The sequence below is a fragment of the Megalops cyprinoides genome, chromosome 1 (genome assembly GCF_013368585.1).
Source record: "Megalops cyprinoides isolate fMegCyp1 chromosome 1, fMegCyp1.pri, whole genome shotgun sequence".
Lineage (NCBI taxonomy): Eukaryota > Metazoa > Chordata > Actinopteri > Elopiformes > Megalopidae > Megalops > Megalops cyprinoides.
Genome location: NC_050583.1, coordinates 17,684,336 through 17,704,804, shown reverse-complemented (window position 1 = coordinate 17,704,804; position 20,469 = coordinate 17,684,336). Strand labels below are relative to the sequence as shown.

General features: G+C 43.5%; 1 protein-coding gene across 1 annotated transcript; it reads left to right on the top strand.

Moving 5' to 3' along the window:
• The first annotated feature begins 8,278 nt into the window (after window positions 1-8,278).
• On the top strand, window positions 8,279-20,116 carry card14 (caspase recruitment domain family, member 14). Its single transcript, XM_036530201.1, has 21 exons — window positions 8,279-8,454; window positions 10,478-10,697; window positions 11,057-11,194; window positions 11,315-11,640; window positions 11,776-11,934; window positions 12,356-12,475; window positions 12,709-12,834; window positions 12,932-13,081; window positions 13,194-13,313; window positions 13,492-13,595; window positions 13,819-13,892; window positions 14,199-14,265; window positions 14,397-14,604; window positions 14,747-14,873; window positions 16,064-16,301; window positions 16,425-16,488; window positions 16,869-16,977; window positions 17,488-17,652; window positions 17,962-18,080; window positions 18,320-18,435; window positions 18,786-20,116. The coding sequence occupies exons 2-21, from the start codon at window positions 10,487-10,489 to the stop codon at window positions 18,991-18,993; spliced, it is 2,949 nt and encodes a 982-aa protein (XP_036386094.1). The 5' UTR covers window positions 8,279-8,454; window positions 10,478-10,486; the 3' UTR covers window positions 18,994-20,116.
• The last annotated feature ends 353 nt before the right edge of the window (window positions 20,117-20,469 follow it).

Here is a 20,469-nt window from a genome sequence, read left to right as displayed (position 1 = left end):
TAGATACGTGCTTGTCCTCTGCCTTTTCTGTACTGCATCATACCAGCATCATTGCAACCCTGTTCAACAACATTGCTGGGGATCAAATTATACTGCTTCAGAGGTAAACATCTTGGCTAAGCAGTTAGCTAAACTCCTTTCGCCTGTTAAAATAAATACCAGCATATTCATACACACAAATATACTGGTTCAGAGGTAAACGTCTTGGCTATGCAGTTTGGCTGTCCTTTCACCTGTTAAAATAAATACCTAATTATGAATCCACATTCTTATATACCAACGACAAAAAATTTGCTCCTTTTTCCCATCTCCTTGAATTTGCTGCCTTCTGAGAATGATACATTTGTTCTCTATTCTGTGGCTACAGTCCTAAGCACCGCCTGTACTTTAAGTTGCTGTACACATCCTAATACTAGGACTAAATATACAGGTTCCTGATGGACTTTAATTAAGTGGGTATAGAGATGGCATTTTGCTTATTGTACCATACACACAGAAAATCAACAACATGTACTCAGGCAGGTTTGTGGTAAGAGTGTTGTCCTAAAGGTCTTGTTTGTAGAAATGTCACCAGATACATGCCACACAATGCACACTATCTTCTTACTGTGTATCACAGCGATTGGCACAAGCATGCCCGTAACCAGCTATGAGGTCACCGAGGTCCGGACCTAGGTAATTTTTTAGAGCTAAAAATAAAATTTGAAGCTAAATATAACTGGATAAAAAAGTCAGTGGTTGAGAATTTCTCCTCCGAGACCTCACTATTTTTCAAACCCTGGTTACGGCCATGGGCACAAGGCGTCACAAAGGAATTCATTAATGCACCTTTGCATTTCTACTGTTCATGGTTTTGGGAGGCTGAATTCTCTTTCGATATATATATAGTTCATTCGGTTCCATCTGATCCTGGCTTATGCATTTCTGTATTCAAAAGGAGGCTAGTGTCTGACAGTGGACCAAACCAGAATAACTGTAAACAGAGAACATGTAAGGAAACTGGGAAGTGAATTCACTTCATGTCTGCACAGAGATAATCACAGAGAACCGTGATATCATCTACAATGATTAAGGACTGCATACTTTTTTTTGTTCCTGTCTGAAAAGGTATGGTAACTTAATGTGCTTCAGTACACAAAAGAAGCAGGCATTTATCTATTTCCCCTAACCCAGCGACGGGCATGGTTGTAACAACTGAAATAAGAAAATAAGAAATGAAGATGAATTTCATGAGAAATGAATTTCTAAGAAGGATTTAATTTCATTATTTAATTTATATAGCTGTAAATGAACTATCAACCTCTTTTAGTTCAGCAGGTTACCCCTCACTAATTCAGCAAGTTAACTATTCTGGTTGACCCATAAAAATGAGTATTTTTGGTTTAGATGATTCTGAGCAATATTTTAAAAAAATAAAATTATCAACAACAATGGTGACAAGCACATTTCTCTATTGAAACAAGAGGTTGCATTTGAGATCAGCAAGAAAGTTACTAAGCCCCTGTCAGCCACCACTTGAAACTAAGTAGATCAATTGCATGACTACACTACAGCATGGCTTTTTACTGATATTACACAAGTAGCATATTGAACGCTGGGTTAGTGACTGTATTATTTTTTCAACTGAAATTGCTTAGAATCAACTGGTGTAGGGAGTGTTTTAAGTTTTAAAAGTAACACGCTCAATAAGCAGCTGGTGGCAGTATTGATTTTGGCAACAGGGGGGAGCTACAAAGGTTTAACCATGAGGAGCAGGCCTGAAATGTAACATCAGTGTGGAATTTTAGTATCACCTTTTGTGGAAGTACCATTTCTTTTTTACTGTATGTAGGCCATACAACGTGTGTGTGTGTGTGTGTTTGGAGGCATTCCGGATCATAAATTATCCAGTCATATATTTCCCAAGATGCGAGTTCATTTTTTCTGGAGTTTTTTTTTTATCTTTAAGGATTTTATTATACTACGCTAAGAGAAAACGGTAAGCTGCAGTGATCCTATCTTTATGGAATGTTTATTGCTAAATTTTGTTACCACACTTACAATATGCGAGTCTATGATGCCACGTGTGTGAGCACCACATGTGTGATTATAGCTAGTGAAGTATTATGACAGTGTGACTGAAGACCTCCAGGCCAACCAGGAGGGTCTGAATATTAAACTTAGGCACAAGCCCAACTGCAGCTGCTGGAGCTCCACAGCGCCAATGCAGTTCTGACTGCAGACCACTGCCATCTGGAGGATGGGTCAGAATGACTTCAAAGGAAGGACCAGAATGAGACCTTGTTGAAGTACATAGCACACTAACTCAATTCAGTACTTTACTGACATATTCTCCCCCTGACAAAGAGGTCAATAGATATATGCAATCATTATTCATTTCTGCAGCACAGCACAAACACACCGCCATGTTCCAACACATACTCATAGACTGACTCATATCCCCATGTCTCCTTCTCTTCCTTGTCCCATCACCATCACCCTGTCTGCTGCAGAGACTACCAATCACAGGGCTTGGCCAGGCAGCTGTTGGCTGCATGGGAATGACTGTGCTGGTATGTGCCTATCAGCAGTGCCTGAGTCCTGCAGTGTTTCGAGGAGGGACCACTAGGGGGCAGCACCAGAGGGCACTGCTACACAGCCACCTCTCCTAGGTCCTTGCACTGAACATCGCCAAAGCAAACCAAAGACCCCAGGGTTTTCAGTTTTGGGAAACAAAACTATTCAACATGCCATATATGTCCCTCTAGTAATTAATTTTTGTAATGTTTTTAAGCGTAGAGACTGTCAGGAATTTATTTGGTTTGGAATTTAGGTTATATTTGGGTTAGTAAGAAATTTAGTAAGAACAGTGTACAGGGTCAAAGCCTGACCTGCCTTGTTCTAGTGAAACCTGGGCTCTGAGAAATTGAATGGTTCCACACGTGAGATCAAACAATCAGAACATGTTTTGTCTTATTTCCTGCAATTGACTGGTGCCAACATACAGTTGGTATTGGTATACTACTGCACAGACTTACATGGTCCACACACCCTTGGACATATTACTGCTGCCATTGAGGCCAGTGCAATGTATCAACACATGCATCAATCAGCTGCATGTTTTCCATGCAGTTTATTCAACAGTGAGTCCAATCAACACAAGACCCAAAATGCATAAATGAATAAGATACTGTGTGGTCACAGATGTACTGCAAAAGCCAAGGTATATAACGTAGTTACATAAACAAGAAAAAATTATGTTTGCTAAAACAGGCAAATGAATCAGTGGCTTAAAGTGGTCAAAAACCTTTAGACAGAGATCTAATGTGTGCAAGTCAATTGTTCATACTGTAACTCCACCTCTCTTAAAAATTCCAGTTTATGCTTTTAAAATAATTTTTTTCCTTCTGGCAAGGGATTTTGTACACTAAATTGGTTGGTTACACTCAAATATTCAAAGCGCTGGGTAGTTTATCTAATGGGAATTTATTCATACAGGCCAGTCAATTGGTGCTGTCACAGTCTAAATGTTTGGTGCTGAGGGGACTCTGCCAGCATGAGTCAACAACTGATATCCGCTGACTCTACTGTTCATGTTTTTCACTTGCCTTCCGGCTCCAATTTTGTATAGAAGTGGGTACTTGTAATATGATCCTGTGGTTACACAACAGAGTGAAGTTCACTTCAGATGTAAAGCAGTGGAGATGAGCTGTGTCTTTTGGAGAACTGTGAAAATTACAATCTTGGCAATGAAGTATGCTGTGTTCTTGTACCCCCCCCCCCCCCCCCCCCCGCCCTGCCTTTCTTCTGTCTCTGCCTGGGCTACCATTTATGTCCCTTCCTGTTATTTATATATTTATCTTATTTACAGATTCCCTTCTACAGGGCAATATAAGTATGTTACAGCAGCTTCAGAAGTAGGCTCTATGTATTGCTGAGCACAAGAGAAAAGTCATAACCTTTTAAGCATTTAAAAGGAAAGAATGGGAAGTAGATTGTTAGTGGATAACAGCCAGACTACATAGTCATCAGAGTTATCCTCTTCATAACATGTGAATGGACTCAGGGGCAATGGTGACAGGGATGGTTTCTGACTGTTTTGCACGGTCATGGTTAGCTGTTCATTATACATCTTAATCAAAAGCACCCAGTACTTTGAACTGAGCTCTGTGAGAGTTAACCCAGTTAACCCTATTCAATCACCCCCCCTTCCACCTCCACCTGCCCAAAAAACGGATTGTTGTTTTTATTTCATATGAAAACTTCCTCTTCAGAATGTTGAGAGGAATGCATTTCTGCTGTTAGTCATTGTTTTGGTGATTGTTCTTGTTGCTATGAACAGTCAGGTCTCCATTTTCATTGTTTCTAAATGAATAAGGTAATTGACGTATAGAGTCATTGAATTGTGCCTTTCCATAAACTGTATGTCGTCACTTATACACAGTTTACCGCAGTCAACAGAATGTTTAGATGTGACTTGAATTGACTTGTTGCTTTCTGCCACTACCCTGTTCTTAGTAATTCGATGAAGTCTCAAACAGCATGTAGCCTGCTAGAGTTTGCCCTCTATTTATAGACATTGGTCAGAGTTGACCACAAATTTAAATGAAATCCTGAATGAAACTGTATGAAAAAGGTGTTAAACACCACTGAAATACATTATGCTGACACATGAGTAACATAACACTGACTACGGGCCCCGTAAATACCAAAACAGTAGCTGCCCTCAGTAATCTCTATGTCAACACATCAGTTGCCCACTACAATACTCCATACTGACACAACAGTCACCCACTATAACACTCCATACTGACACATCAGTCACCCCCTGTAATACACCATACTGACAAATACAAAAAAAAACAACAGTCGAAAGACGGGTTTGTACAGTAGTAAGTCAAGCTATTTTTGTTTGTTCCCGTTTTTTCGTTTCAGATGTTTCCCTCCCTCCGCTAAAATGTGTGCAGAACATGCTGCACAGCACATGGGAAACTCCAGAAATAGCTGAGATTGTTTTTAAAATGTGCAGAACAGCACCATTTCAATCATCCCAGACAGAGTGAAATTACCGCTATTAATAGAAAGGAATGTGTCAAAAAGATTGTGTGTTTTATGAGTCCTTAACGTGCTTAAGGCACTATGCGCAAGTCAATATTTCAGAGGGAAAATTGTTACAGATAGGACACGCAGCATATCAGTGTTTTTTTATATGCACTAATTTTATGTATAACAAAAGCTATGCAGAACACAATCAAAAAGTGGGGTAATGCAACTATCTTTGCTCCTTTCTGTCAGTCTGGAATTTCTCAAAAGGACTGAAATTGGCTGTTGAGCTATTTTAATCAACCCATCCAAATTCTTTTATTAACAACAAATTCATTGCTGTAAAGGATTAAACACATTCACTACGTCAAAGTACGGGGAAGCTTCATGAGTTACTTCTCAGAATCTCCAGATTATTAGACAGATATGATTTCAGGGCCTTTCCCTGAAATCTACTTCCTGGTTGAGTTCAGCCATCTAATGTACAACATATTTAACTCACATACTGTATATCTGGTCTCATCAGTGAAAAGAGATTGGAGAAAAGGTGACCTTTTATACTGTGGCTCTAATTCATCTTCTGAATCTGATGTGTGTTTACAGTGCATTTTTTTACTTTGTCCAGATTGTTTTTTTCATGATTTGATTCAACATTTTGTTTTACTTCCAATCCAAGTATCCTGTAAGATTTGTATTTAATGTTTATGTTTATTGAAAATACAGTGAATACAATAAATACAACAAAAATATAGCAGTAACAGTGATACAAGGGTCCATACAGAAATAAGTTAGGTGGCAAAATGGTAACCAACTAGTATATTTTCACCACTGTGTTAGCACCCTGGCTAGCTCTCCTTCCAGGAAACAGTCAATATAAATTATCAACAATGCCCTTGTACAAATACTAGGTAATGTTAGTGAGAGGTGAGGAGAGAGCACATAGCTATGACCTGGAACTGTCCCAATTTAAGAACAAGACCCAACCAAAACAGAGGCTAGGCCCACTGACAATGAAGCACCAATAAGAGCAACTCTTACCACATGAGTTCTCTTTAGCGGCAATCCATCCTCCAGCTTAGCACCCATGCTTTTGATTGATTAAAGACATTTTTCTGACTGTACTGACTGTCTGGCATTACATGCAAGAATATATATGTACATATATGTATGTAATAATAATATATAACATGGTAATGTATATATATATATCTATATGTATATATATGTGTATATATATATATATATATATATATATATATATATATATATATATATATATATATACGTTGTATTGCATATTATTCGTGGTTATGGTCATGGTCACCTATTGATAGCAGTATGTAATGCGTCATATACATTGTATTGTATATTGTTCGTGGTTATGGTCACGGTCACCTATTGATAGCAGTATGTAATGCGTCATATACATTGTATTGTATATTGTTCGAGGTTATGGTCATGGTCACTTATTGATAGCAGTATGTAATGCGTCATATACATTGTATTGTATATTGTTTGAGGTTATGGTCATGGTCACCTATTGATAGCAGTATGTAATGCGTCATGTGACACTCCTAGCCTCCGCTCCTATGGCTGCACACTAATGAATGCATGTTTCCTGGTGGCAGGCTGTCCCTCCCACGGCAGTGTAGCATAGTGGTTGAGGAGCAGGACTCGTAACCGAAAGGTTGCCGGTTCGATCCCCGCTGGGACACTGCTGCTGTACCCTTGAGCAAGGTACTTAACCCACAATTGCCTCAGTAAATATCCAGCTGTATAAATGGATAACATTTATAATAAAGAACTGAAACCTATGTAAGTCGCTTTGGATAAAAGCGCCTGCTAAATGAATAAATGTAAATGTAAATGTGTTCCTCCGGTTGTCCTGTTTCATACACTTTCAATGAGAGGGAAGGAAGGACGAACATAATGTCTCAGCCAAAAAACACAAATTCACAAAAATGACCGATGTCATGTCCCTGCTGAGTCCTCTTCCTTCTCCTGAGATGCAGTCTGGGGAGAGGCGGGCGACAGGTCACAGTCAGCACAAGACCTGAGCCAATGTCGTAATGAGCCTAATTACTGAATGAATAACAAGAACATACCCAGACACCCTAATGAAGGTAGTGGCATTATCCATTCTAAACTGCCATTATGCACTCTAAACATTTTAAACTGGAGTACTGGGTGTGCTGAATCGAGGCTCATATAGCTTAATTTCCTCCGTTTTTTCTAACAGCCTTCTTCTCATGCTGTTCCTCCTGGTCAAAAAATATCTGCTTGAATATCAACAGGCCACACAAATACAATGCCAAATCACTATTCTTAAACCTTTTCAGTCTGTTTAAAATCCACAAACTTACTGATTTTTTCTAAATCACAAGGGGAGAAAGACTAAACGATGATTGCGGAGAAGACCATTAATCAAAATACTGAAAATGCCTCCTACGGGCCAGGAGGGCAGAGTAGATTTTAGTTGCTGAGTGATTATGGTATAAAAGATACAGGCTACAGAAGGCAGGCGGGGGGCTTACCTTTTGCTGGAGGTGGTGTAGAGCTTTTGAGTTAGCCAGGATGGTGTTCAGAGACTGGCTGACTGGTTCAAAGACTGTATTTGTCAAGTTCTTCACTGACCTCAGCCATTTAGCTCAGCAAGGAGGATGTGAGACTAGTTTTGATGCATGTCCAAAGAATGCACTATCACCATCTTAACCATTTACAGTAGGCCCTTGATTGACATACTGCCATTACTTAATCAATCATTGACTGTTATCCTCCCCAGGGCTTGTCAGTAAACCATTTGAATGGAATTCAGAGGCTACTGAACTCCAAAGGCTGTCCATCTCTCTCCTCTCCTCTGTCAGAGCTCTCTCTGATTCACATGACGGCATCTGGGGAAAAAGGCAGAAAAACACCCGAGGAGTACCTACCCAACCAGTAGTCACCCGGCACACATACACACAGAAACACATGCACACACACACATAAACATATATTATGACTTTTTTAATTTACTGTGAAATAAAAAAAAAAACTCCCTGGTCAATTAATGATTAATGATTAATTCATATACATAGCCAACAAAAGAAATATCAGTATTTGTTCGGGAAATACTTTACGTCAGCACAAGAACCATAAAAACAATGTGGGCTGGACTGGCAAGTTTGATGTTGCAAGTGAAAGAGGCTGGCGCTTGTAGACAGTTTATAGTCAGCTGTCTCGCTGTTGAAAGAGACCTTATGCATTTGCCCCGCCGTCGGGACTGCTTTGTTTTTCTTCTTTTGTGGAGTCGTGTGGGGCAGCTCCCTCGCTCACACACTACAGGGAAGAACATTGCACGCCCAGCTGTGTGCACCGACTTGTGTCACCTGCCCTGATTCCGCAGTGGCAGACCTGCTTGTCTGAATCACACGTCTGGTTACATTTGTAGAGGTAAGTCTCATCCTGTTCTTGTAATACAACTAACATTTTTCAGTTGCATTACAGCTCTAAGGAAACAAAAGAAGCTATATATCTGAATGTCAATTCGTAGTTTTGTTTACCTGTATGATAATAGATCACTTGAATGAATTCTGATTCTATTACATCTTTGGTTTTTATATTGTTTATATTGTTTATATTGTTTTATATTGTTTTAAACAATATTGTTTTAAACAATTATTATTTTTAATCTGTGTGATTGCAAATTATGATAAAAAAAACAATCCACAGAGAAATACAATACTTTTGTTTTCATTTTTATGATTGATTTCATGGATTACTGCATAGGTTGGTTGCAAACAGTGAATAGGTATAAGTGTTGATGGAATTCCTGCTTTTGTTGGCTGAGATACGCCCCAGATATTTTCCCGGATCCTTTGAATATCTTTTTCATCTTTTCTTGTAAGCATGTTGGATTTTGGGTAATTGCCCATGAGCTGTATGTTTTGTGAAACTTTGATTGATTTGCTCGTGGCAACATGTTTGTAATATCTGTGTTAGACCAGCATACTCAGGCTATTTTTTGTGTTTTGAGGATTATTCTTTAACCTTTCTTTGTTCAGGCAGTTACTCATTAACTCATTCTTTACATACTTTGTTCAAATGAAGGTCTCTCACAAATTAGCTCACGGAAAACTGTTTTTTCCATTTCCCCAGATGTATGCAGTGTAGAAACCTCATCAAGCAACGTGTCAGATTACAATTTCTTGCTTTGTAATAAAAATACTACATGGGCTGTTGCCTTTGATGAATTTTAACGGGGGTCATTATGCTCATGAAATACAAGCTCTGTGTCCACTTAGTAGTGTGCTGTGAGTGTGTTGTATTGTGATTCCGGCCATGGTGTCACACACTATGTACCTCAGTATTATGGTGTATTTGAAAATAATTCACGATTAGTCCTGCCACATGATTTGGCAGCTTACAATGATGTACAAGGAAACTCTTAAATGCCTATGGTGCATGAAAGGACCCAGACAAATGATACAGTGTACATCCACTGACCCTCTGATAGAAGGATAATTTGTTTGATGGTCACCGTTTATGAACAGCTACAAATTGCCTTGTCACAGCCACACCTGGCAGAGATTATATTACAGTATATATTAAGCCATGTTCCAGTTATACGCTTTCTGATTGGAATAATTATACATTGATCCTAATTTTTTTAACTATGCCTAAATCCTGAGTAATGTAGCTCAAGAATGGACTAACGGGCACATCTGAAAGAAACCTGCAAACTCAAAAATACCTGCCCTGTTTCTTCAATTTCAGTCTTTGTTTTTCTTTTTTCTTATGGAGAAATCCCATCACTTTGACAGATTTTGAATGTCAGAGGCCCATGGTGTTTGCCTGAGAAAGATAGGCTGTACATATTTGTTTGTCTTTATTGATGTAAATACAATTATGTATTTTGTTTGACAGTTGAATCAGGTGGCCCTGTGCTTTTATTACCCTGGATTTGTCAGCGCCTCTGCAAACATAACCATATTGCTCTGTTAATGAAGAGCGTTGTATACTGTGTACTTCTCACGGATATTGAATTAGGGTTCTACAACAAATAAACAGGGCCATATAGTATAGTATAGAGTGACTGGAGAGAGAAAATTCGTGGACAGAACAAAGAGAGGTGAGAGGATGTTTGTCTTTGTTGCTGGTTTCCAGGGGGAAATGTACACAGCCTGGAATGGCAGGCTCCGTGCGTGCGTGAGAGGGCGGGCCCAGGGCAGGCATAGTGCCGGGAAACAGGGGTCTGGTCTTTCAGGTTTTCTCAGCAGCTGCCTGCACGGTGTTTGACATTGTTATCAGTGCATCAGCAGATTGTTGCAAGGAAGGTGTCGACGTCACACACGCTGCCTCCCAGCCTGTAAGAAAGCGTGAAAGTGTGCCATGGGTCACCACCCACAGGTGTGTCCCGCCTGAGACGCACCAGCGCTAGTGAGCCAGTATTTCTGAGCGTTGCTGTGCTGTGCAGGTGGCTGCGATGGCCGAGTGCGTGGCGGACGGGCCCGACCTGAAGGAGATGGAGGAGGAGGAGCTGTGGGACCTGATCAATAACAACCGGCACCGCGTGTCGCTGGAGGCGCGGCCCTGCCTGCTCATCCCCTACCTGCGCCAGGCCCGCGTCCTCACCGAGATGGACGAGGAGGAGATCATGAACTGCATGAAGTTCCCCAACCGCTGCATGAGGACAAGTGAGAGAGGGACGGGAAAGAAGGAGAGCTGGGGTGATAAGTATAGAGAGGAGGAGAGATTAAAAGGATCATTGAAGGATGCCAGGAATTTATTAGTGGATAATGCTAGAGAATGGCTAGAAACATAATATTTGTTCCAGTGAGATGTACATGTAAAATAATTACTGTAAAGGTAAACTAGTAATACTTTTACAGGGAGCATGCTGTGGGTGATTTTGAAGTGACATGCAGGAAGTATCATGACTGTTGATATGTTCTATAAAGCTCCCTCAGGAAGTCTCCCAGCATTGTGCCTGGCTGCCCCCAGGGGAGAGCAGAGCACTGTAATACACTGAGCTGTCGGTGTGTCTTTCTACCAGGCTACATGCTGGACATCCTGAGAACTCAGGGGCGGAACGGAGCCATGGCCCTCCTGGAGAGCCTGATGATCCACTACCCCAAACTGTACACCCAGATTACAGGTCGGAAGCCCAGCACGGAAGCCTCAGGCTTCAGCGGTGAGTCGCCTTTAGGTCCTGTGGATCGACACTCTCACGTGTAGCTCATAAACAGTGAAGCAGTGTCTCTCCCAATGGTCCCTGTTCTAACCGGGTCCTGCCACCCCCTGTCCACCGCAGGGCTGATCAAGAACGCGGAGTTGACGGAGTACCTGGTGCGCGCGGTGACCGGGATGCAGCAGGAGCTGCAGGAGGCGCGGCGGGAGGCAGCGGACATGGGGGCCCGGTGTGCGGCGCTGGAGGCGGAGCTGAGCCAGGCCCTGCCCCAGAGCGAGGCCCTGCGGCAGCTGAGGGCAGAGCACAGCCGGCTGCGCAGGCACATGGCCGGCCTGCACCGCGACTTGCTGAAGCTGAAGGACGAGAAGTGCGACTTGCACATGCGCTACACCGCCTCCGTCGAGGAGAACTCCGTGGTGAACATCCGCTGTCGGGACCTTCAGCTGCAGGTCAGGGGGGGACGTCCTTCCCTTCCCTTCCCTTCCCTTCCTTTCCCGGGCTTCTGTCCTCAGGCCTGTGACATAACTCTCTCATCCCCGTGGTGACAGTGAGGGTCACTCTTCTGCTCCGTCTCTGATTGGCAGATGTACCAGCTGCAGTTTGAGCTGCGCAAGTCCCAGAAAGAGACGGACTTCCAGAGGCAGCGCTCTGTCAGGTGCGCCTCCCCCAGCGACACGCAGCAGCTGCGAGAAGAGGTGTCCGCGCTGCGCAGAAAGCTGCTGCAGGCGGAGAAATTTACTCCGGTGAGAGGACACTGCACTGCACACACTCCCTTACACACTATCAAATACCCCCTCAAATCCCATACGCATACTGAAACATCCCCTGTCAGCGTACACTCCCGGTACACTCGGTCCATCACATATATATCCCGTATATAATCTTTTACACGATCAAACATTCATACAGTGGACACATTCACACTTCTTGTCATTCCTGCAGCACAAACAACCTCACACAGCAATCTCATGATATGTAGTGTGGCCTAATTTTATGGTTCAGACTTGAGTCCTACTTGTGTCCTTATCTGAATAAACAGAATCAAAAATGTGCTTGTTTGTGCAGACTTTATGTGGTCCCTCTCACAGTCGTGAAGAGCTCTTGGTAAATGTAAAGAGACAGTCGTGATCGGACAGGTTGGTTGAGTCTCTGTCCCTCCCTCAGGCACGGGAGGACATCCTCACACAGGACCTGGAGGAGGCCCGGGACGGCCGCACGGAGCTGTTGGAGCAGATATGCTCCCTGAGGGAGGAGAGTGAGCAACTGGCCAGGGAGAGGGGGCAGGTAATGGCAGTGTGACCTATCCAGCTCTTGCTCTGGGACCCTCTGTTTCTTCTTACTTGACTAGTTTCTCACACAAAACGGGCGAGGTTGTGCGTGCGTGTGTGTGTTTGCATGTGCATGCATTAGCACGTTTCTTCTCGTCCCTTCTTTTCCTCTGCTCTTTCCACCACATGTGCCAGAGTCCGTCTTCCATGGCTCTCTAATTACGTCTGTCTATCTGTCTGTGTGTGTAGCTCTTGGAGGAGAAGGAGTGTCTGGCACTTCAGGTGCAGAAGCTATCTCTGGACTGTGAGATGTACCAGCAGAAGAGCGCAGTAATACAGAGTCAGCTGGGGGAGCTGCAGGCGGAGAGAGACCAGGTCTGTCAGGCCTCCCGCCTGTGTACATGCAAAGGTGCATCTCTGTGGGTATCCTTCTTTGTGGAATGAGCTCCTCTCTCGCACACCTCTGCGTCAGGCATACCTGCTGAGGGACGAGGCCCAGACCCAGATCACCCGCACACTGGCAGAGAAGGACACCCTGCGGAGGCAGGTGGTGGAGCTACAGGAGAAGGTCTTCACCCTCAGAGCATGGAACGCCCAGAGAGGGGAGCAGGAGAAACAGGGGGTGAGTCAGACCATTTGCCAGCAAAAATATCTGTCATTGTGTTTATACGATTTGCTGTACACAAAATTAAGGACAGTGATTATGGCATATAACGTGAGGTATATTTGTACAGGACAGGAAGTACAGCTGGGAGTCCTGCAGTGACTGCCCCCTGCCCAGCCCCAGCCCGCGACCCAAACTCCGGCGAATGTTTGCCATTAGTCCCGAACACAAGAGAAGCACAAGCACGGAGGTCAGCCTGTAATTCAAACTGGATCGTCTGTCTATGAATGATGAATGAACAGTTCCTTATGAATGCCTGTCAGCCACAGGGATCATGGGAAATTCCGTCTGTCTGTCAAGCCTGTTGTTTTAGTGCTTGTTACCAGCCGTTTTAGTTACCAGCGGTACTCTGTTTTCCGTGACTGCAGGGAGGTGAAGACAGCTCTAGTAGCATCCGCTCTAAACACGCAGAGCCGCCTTGCTCCGACTCCTTGCGCAGGAGGGAGGATGAGCTGCATTGTCACTCTGAGAGGTGAGGCTGGGCTGCACGCCAAAAAGCAGAACAAGGACCAATGACAAGCAAGGGTTACAGGGTGTAGCAGGTTATTGGGTTACATGACATGAGGGCTGCAGCATTCTAAACAGAGCAAGGCGTCGTTTATAACAGGAATTTAACAAGACAAACAGTAAATGTATGTGTTATACGAGCACATATCTATAAGCTGTGTTTTTCCCCTTCTTATTCTGCTCCACAGCCCTGATATGACAGAGTGGGACTCCCTGGCATCCCTCATAGACATAGAGAATGATTTCGACACTGTTTCTGAAGGTAAAAAGTCTCACTGTGCTCACATTTCTGGTTTTCTTCACCTGGTGTGGGATTAGAGGTCTGATTTCTTCTCACTGTGTGAGTGTTGTATGTGTGCGTCCTTATGTTTGTATGTGCACAGTATGTGTGTGTGTGTGTGTGTGTATGTGTGTGTGTGTGTGTGTGTGTGCTTGTGTGTGTGTGTGTGTGTGTGTGTGTGTGTGTGTGTGTGAGTGTGAATACAGACATGTAACTTGGTGTGTGTGTGTGCGTGTGTGTGTTTGTCGGAGAAACAAGCTGACTTTTACGACTGTGTGTATGTAACAGGGGATGATGAGGTGATACTTCCAGTGACACCCCCTTCTCTTCCCTGTAACAACAGCCCCAGTGATGGGTAAGAGACTCTGCTGGATCTGATCATTTTCTTCATTTATGTCTTTACTAACTTTACCCAGCTCATTCACTGATGAGTATAATAACTGTATTACGTTAATAACCCCCTCCATGCCCTCTGTGTGTGTTTAGGGCTGCCACCCCTCCTTTTCTCGTCCGTTTAAGGCCCAAGGCCCTGCGCATCAGCAACCGAGTCATGACCATCTCCTTCCATGGAGAGGCGCTACTAAAGCAACTGCAGGTGGTGGGTGGGAACAAGACAGGAGTGTTCGTTCACAGGGTCACGGAGGGGTCGGCTGCACAGCTCGTGGGCATCAGTCCGGGGGCACAGATCATGGAGGTGAGGGAGACGACATCTATGGCTGTCTGACTGGACTGATGCAGACATGGTGACAATCACCCTGTTCACACTTTAATGTGGTGCCCTCCCTTTTTCATGTAACCACTAAAACTGAAAAAGCCTCGATCCCAACCTGCTGCAGGTGCTGTACGAGCAGGAGCGGCGGTCGCTGCGCATGGTGCTGGAGGACTCCACCCTGGAGGAGGTGCTGTGGGCCCTGGGCCAGGTTCAAGGGTTCTGCCATCTCTCGCTGCGGCCCAACCAGGATGGTGAGGAGCATGGGGTCACACGGTCATGCTAGACTCTGCAGGATGGGCGGCAGGGTAGTGTAGGTAGTGTAGTGTTAGAGGCAGGACTTGCAACTGAAAGGCTGCCGGTTTGATTCCCCATTGGGGTGCTGCTGCTGTATCTTTGAGCAAGGTACTTAACCTCAGTAAATATCCAGCTGCATTAATGGATAATAAAACTGTAGCCTATGGAAGTTGCTCTGGATAAGAGCGTCTACTAAGTGCCAATTATATAGTATACTCTGAATATTTTTTACAGCCTAGCTGTGTGTTCTGTCAGCCTTCGGCGTTTGGGGCAGGGACAGTGTAGGGGTGGGGCAGTGGAGGTACTGGAAAATGACCAAACTACATTAAGCATAGGAATGAGTAACAGTTGATGTAGGATCAGAGTTCATGTGTCTTGTGCTTTGATTTTGGTGGATTTCACTGGTAATGAGGTATTACAGAGGTGATTTCAATACATGGCATGTGGTGTTTTTTCTGCAGCAGTGCTTTTCTATATCTCATCAGATATTTACTGCAGCTGGGGGAGGAATGAACCTGTTTTATGAGTTTGTCGTACATACAGGCCACATATGTCAGAGAGCGAATGTGTGAAGCACATTAACTAGTGAATTATGGGTGTTAAAACGGGAAGAATGTGTCTGTGTATTACTCCACTCAGTGTATGTGTTACCCCATTACCTGTGCATGCTACCTCACCCCAAAATTTAGCACCCAAAATATGAACTCCCGTACGGCTCACATTAGCCTTTGCAAAATTTAAACCCATATCAGCATTAGGTATTTAAGAGTAAGTCGAATCTCACAAGAAATATAGGTACTCAGCCAAATCTCAAATCAAATCCTGAATTTGGAGCATCTTTGATATGTAACCTCAATCTCACCTTCTGTGTCCATGTAACCTCAGTCACTGTGTATATGTAATCTGACTGTGTGTGCATGTTACGTCAGTGTGTGTGTGTGTGTGTGTGTGTGTGTGTGTGTGTGTGTGTGTGTGTGTGTGTAAAATCTCATTCTCTGTGTGCATGTAGTCTCAGTCTCAGAGTGCAATTTATCTCACTGTGTCTGTATGGGTGGCAATCTCACTCTGTGTGTGTGTATGTAATCTCACTCTCAGTATGTGTGTATGTAATCTCACTCTCAGTATGTGTGTGCTCTCACTCTCCCAGGCTATGAGAAGCTGATGCTCCAGCTCCAGAGTGGGGAGGTCACGTCTGGGGACTCCTTCTACGTGCGTGTCAACATGTCCCTGTCGGCTGCGTGCTCCGGAGCTCTGACAGTGACGTGCAATGATATCCTGCACGTGACCAACACGACGCATGGCTCTGACGGCTCCTGGAAGGCTAGCCACGTCCACCCCTGCCAGCTGAAGGATCTGAAGAGTGGTACCCTGCCCAACTACTACAGGTATGCGTAATGCTTCTCCACCTCCCTCTAAAGGGTCAGTGTAGTGGTCAGTATGGGTTCCGCATTGCTCAATGCTGAAAGCACTGACAGCATTTAAATGATAGATACATCTTATTCTTGCAGAGCACAACGCCTACTAATCAGAGCCATTGAGGACATGGCATTCCCACAAAGACCACTCAAGAAGGTAAGTAATACAGGATGCGCTCAGTGCTACAGCCACTGTAGGTTGCTGTGAGGAATGGTAGTCAGCGCCTTGTTATGATCGGTGTAGGGGCAATCCTCAAACCTGACTCTGAGACCAGACTCTGGTATTGCACCCTTCAACTAATTTACCATTATCTCTTAATTCTGAGTGAAAACTTAATATGAAGCACAAAATGGCAAAGTTATGAGACTATGGCAAAGTTATGGCAAAAGGCATCAGCCTAATATTTCAACTGCAATGGTGATGTTGCAGTAAAGTGATCCACCTGAAAGATCTCATGTAAAGGCACTCAAACCAGTTCACACTGTGGCAGAAGGAGTTGGTGATATACGTTGAGCTCTCCCCTCTCCTCCTGTCAGGCCCAGGAGAATCAGAAGACAGTGCGCATTGTCAGCACGGGACGCCAAGGACGCAACCCTCTGTGGGTGAGCGTGGAGGGAGACAATACAGGAGAGGACAAGGAATCAAGTAAGTCACTGGGGGGGACTTCGTTGCCCTGGCTGTTCAGTTTCTTCTTGTCTAGCATAGCATTGTCTGCCTAGCTACAGAAAGTGTAAACAAACTAATTGTAATAAATGCTTGTATTATATATGGCTGCTCTCCACTTTTCTGGTCCTTTGAGTGCCCTTTTCCCCAGTGCATATTTACAAGCCTGCTCGAAATCCACAGGCAGTTTGTAGGTACTTGCAGGAGCAAATATAATCGTTAGCAAGATTTTAGAAATAATATTTTAATAATGGCCATTAAAAGAGCTAAATAAGGATAAAATCTAAGGTACTAGGCTTTCATGAGTTACCTTTTTTTCAAGTGTGGATTAATATTTTAATATTTTCCAACTGTTCCACACATAATTGTACTAGAATTGATAGGATTGATATCCTAACCAAAGTGTACAGATTAATTCTAGAGAAGAGATAACCTTAACCCAATAAGCACTATCAGAGTGGACACTTAATCAGTTGACAACTTTTATTGCAGGGAGCAGTGCTGAGCCTAAAAGCTGTGTTACCCTTATGCCATACACTCTGGTCACACCATACCACCCACCAACTCCTCGCCCAGTCCTCCTCCTTCCCACAATCCTCGGCCGCATCATGAATAATAGATTGGGAGAACTATCGGGCTTCCAGCTGTGTGAGCCAGGTAGGAAGTGTACTTTTGTGTCACCATTTATTTTATATATAAATGGAACACTTTAAAACTGAGATTTGTGTTTTTTCCATCGCACCTTGCCATTTTATATGTAGTAAAGTACTAAAGGCCTCCTGGTGAACTTGAATCACGCAACCTGATGCCTCCTGGTGGGCAATATAGGGACAGCAGATGGCAATGGGAAAAAAAATGATGATGGACTGTGACTTCTCACTCACATTTACAGTGGCTTGGTCATCCCGCTGCCCATTTCACTCTGTATGTTTTTCACCTCTCTCCTTCCTCCCCTTCCCTCTCCAGAGCTGCTGAATGCCAGTGAGCATGCGGTGCGGACGCATAAGGCAGAGATCCTGGAGGAATGTGGACAGGGCAGCCACCGCTGCTACACATTACAGAGTGTGGAGAAAGTGATGAAGCAGGTATGCTTTAAAGCACGAAATAGCCACCCACATACCAGGACATTTATTTAAATGATCACGTGGTTTGCCCTATAACCCGGAAGGGACAACTGAAAGAGATACATCAGCTTGATGCAGGTCCCGCTGAAGGGAGAGTGTAACCCCAAGATTCTCTCTTAAATAGTCTTTAGCCCTGCATCACCAAAGCTGAAAGACTGCTGCTTTTTCCAATAAAGCTCCCTTATACATTCTCCTCACAGGGCTCCCACTGTGTTCTCCCCCTTGGCCCAGACTGTGTGCGACGTCTGCACAAAGCAGAGATCTTTCCCATCATAATCTTCATCGCTTCATCTGAGCGCAATGTGCGCAGACTCAGGTACATGCTGACACCGGGCCATAAGATGCTCAGCATAGATATGGTGGATTTGCTCTTTGTGTGTACACTATGAGTGACTATAAGCAGTTTCTCGTGTGAAATAAGGGCTCTTACATTTGCTGATGGTGATTATGTGGGTTCTAACAGGCTCTTGGCAATATTACAGATAATTGAGTTTATTAATTGAGACACTGCAAACTAAACCATAATCTGGGTAACAGATGTGAAACAAAATCAAATACAAACAATCTGTAACAAGCAACTGCCGGAGAGATGATGTATTGGAATCTTACTCACGCTGACGACCATCCGCATCTCTCTCTTGTCTTTGCGCGTTGGTGTGCATGCAGGCACAAGCTGCAGCGCGAGGGCTGGACGGAGGAGCAGCTGCTGGAGTGTTCCCGCAGCGAGGAGCCGCTTTTGGACAAACTGCCCTGCCTGTACCGCAGGCTTCCCCCTGACAGCTGGAACGGTACCACCGCTCTGCTGGGAATGCTGCGCTCCACCATCCTGGAGGAACAGAACAAAATTGTGTGGGTCGAACCTGACCTGTGGTGAAGGGCAAGGATGGGCAAGTTATTAAGGATTTTATCCTTAAGTAGAATTTTCGCCTGGTCGATTACGACTTACATAAACTCCAATATGCCTCATGAAAATTCAAGTGAAGAACTACTATGTTGTTTATGCAAGCCTGTAGAGACAACATTGCTGGCATATAATATGCTCCATCAGCATACTGTTACTGTACGTTTGAATATTTACCACAAGATTTATTTCCAAAGTACTGGATGCAGTTTTGCAACTGTTTGGAATTTAAGCATTGTAATTCAGATTACTGAAAAGGTTAACTCACATGAAGATGCATTAAATAGCACAGCGGTCGCAACAGCAAGGACACTGTGGTAATGCAGTCTTAGTTTTGATACAGAATATGTGTAAGAGTAGGTGTAAAATGTAAATCTACACATCATTCATAGCCAGTCATCCCAGGAATGAGGATGTGAAGCAGCATGTGGGTATTCCCCAGACTCACGCTTGAGTATACCCCACACAGACAACCTCCCATTCCTTCTGCCCACACTCTGTGATTCAAATCTTTCCAAGACGTCGTAAACCAAAAACTATGCGAACCACCAGAGAGTGTAAAGGGATACCACATTTTTAATGAGTGTTTATGCACCTGTGTCATGGAAAACATGAACCATGTGACTAGTTGTTATGGAGGACGTAAAAATAAAAACGACCTTTCCACTGTAGGATAGAGTACCTCAGTGTAAACACTTAAAAAATGTAAAATGGCAGCACAGCTTGGGTTGGCTGATTCGTAAATGCTAAACCTCGTAAATGTGAGGGACAATCTTGTTTGCTTTATGCTATGATATTACAAAAGGTACAACAAATTGTTGATATTTATAGTAGTAGCTGTACAGCTACTAAGGCATTGGATAATTGGTATTTGTCTGTAAATATTGGCCCCACTTGATTCTTCAGTCTTAACTTATTTTGAGGACACGGAGGCATGTATGTGCACCGTCATTGTTTTAACTGTGATCTTATGCAAGGATTTGCATGCAATACTAATACAAATAGTACTACAATACTAATACTAATGCATTACTAATACTAATACTAATGCATTTTTTGCATTACCATCTTGCCCAACCCTACTCTCATGTACGTCAAACTCCTGTATATTAACTTTCTTTCCTGTGTATTTTAATTTTTCTGAACTGTATATAGTGTACACAATATGATACTGTGTATAGAAATGAAAAGATTTGTGTTTGATTGTGTTTGATTTTTTTTTTTTTTTTTCCTAAATAAATTATATTACAATTGAATTGTCTGTTTTAAACTGATCTGCCAATAGACTGCTTACTTCATACACGTGACTGAACAATTCCGGGGGGAAAAAATTCTGTCATCTAAACTAAACCACCAAGTTCCTTTTTTCTGGTATGACATTCCATTTGTATGGGGTTGTAGCCACTAGCCAGTTTGCTCTTCCAAAGATATAAGGGGGAAATGGAGGCA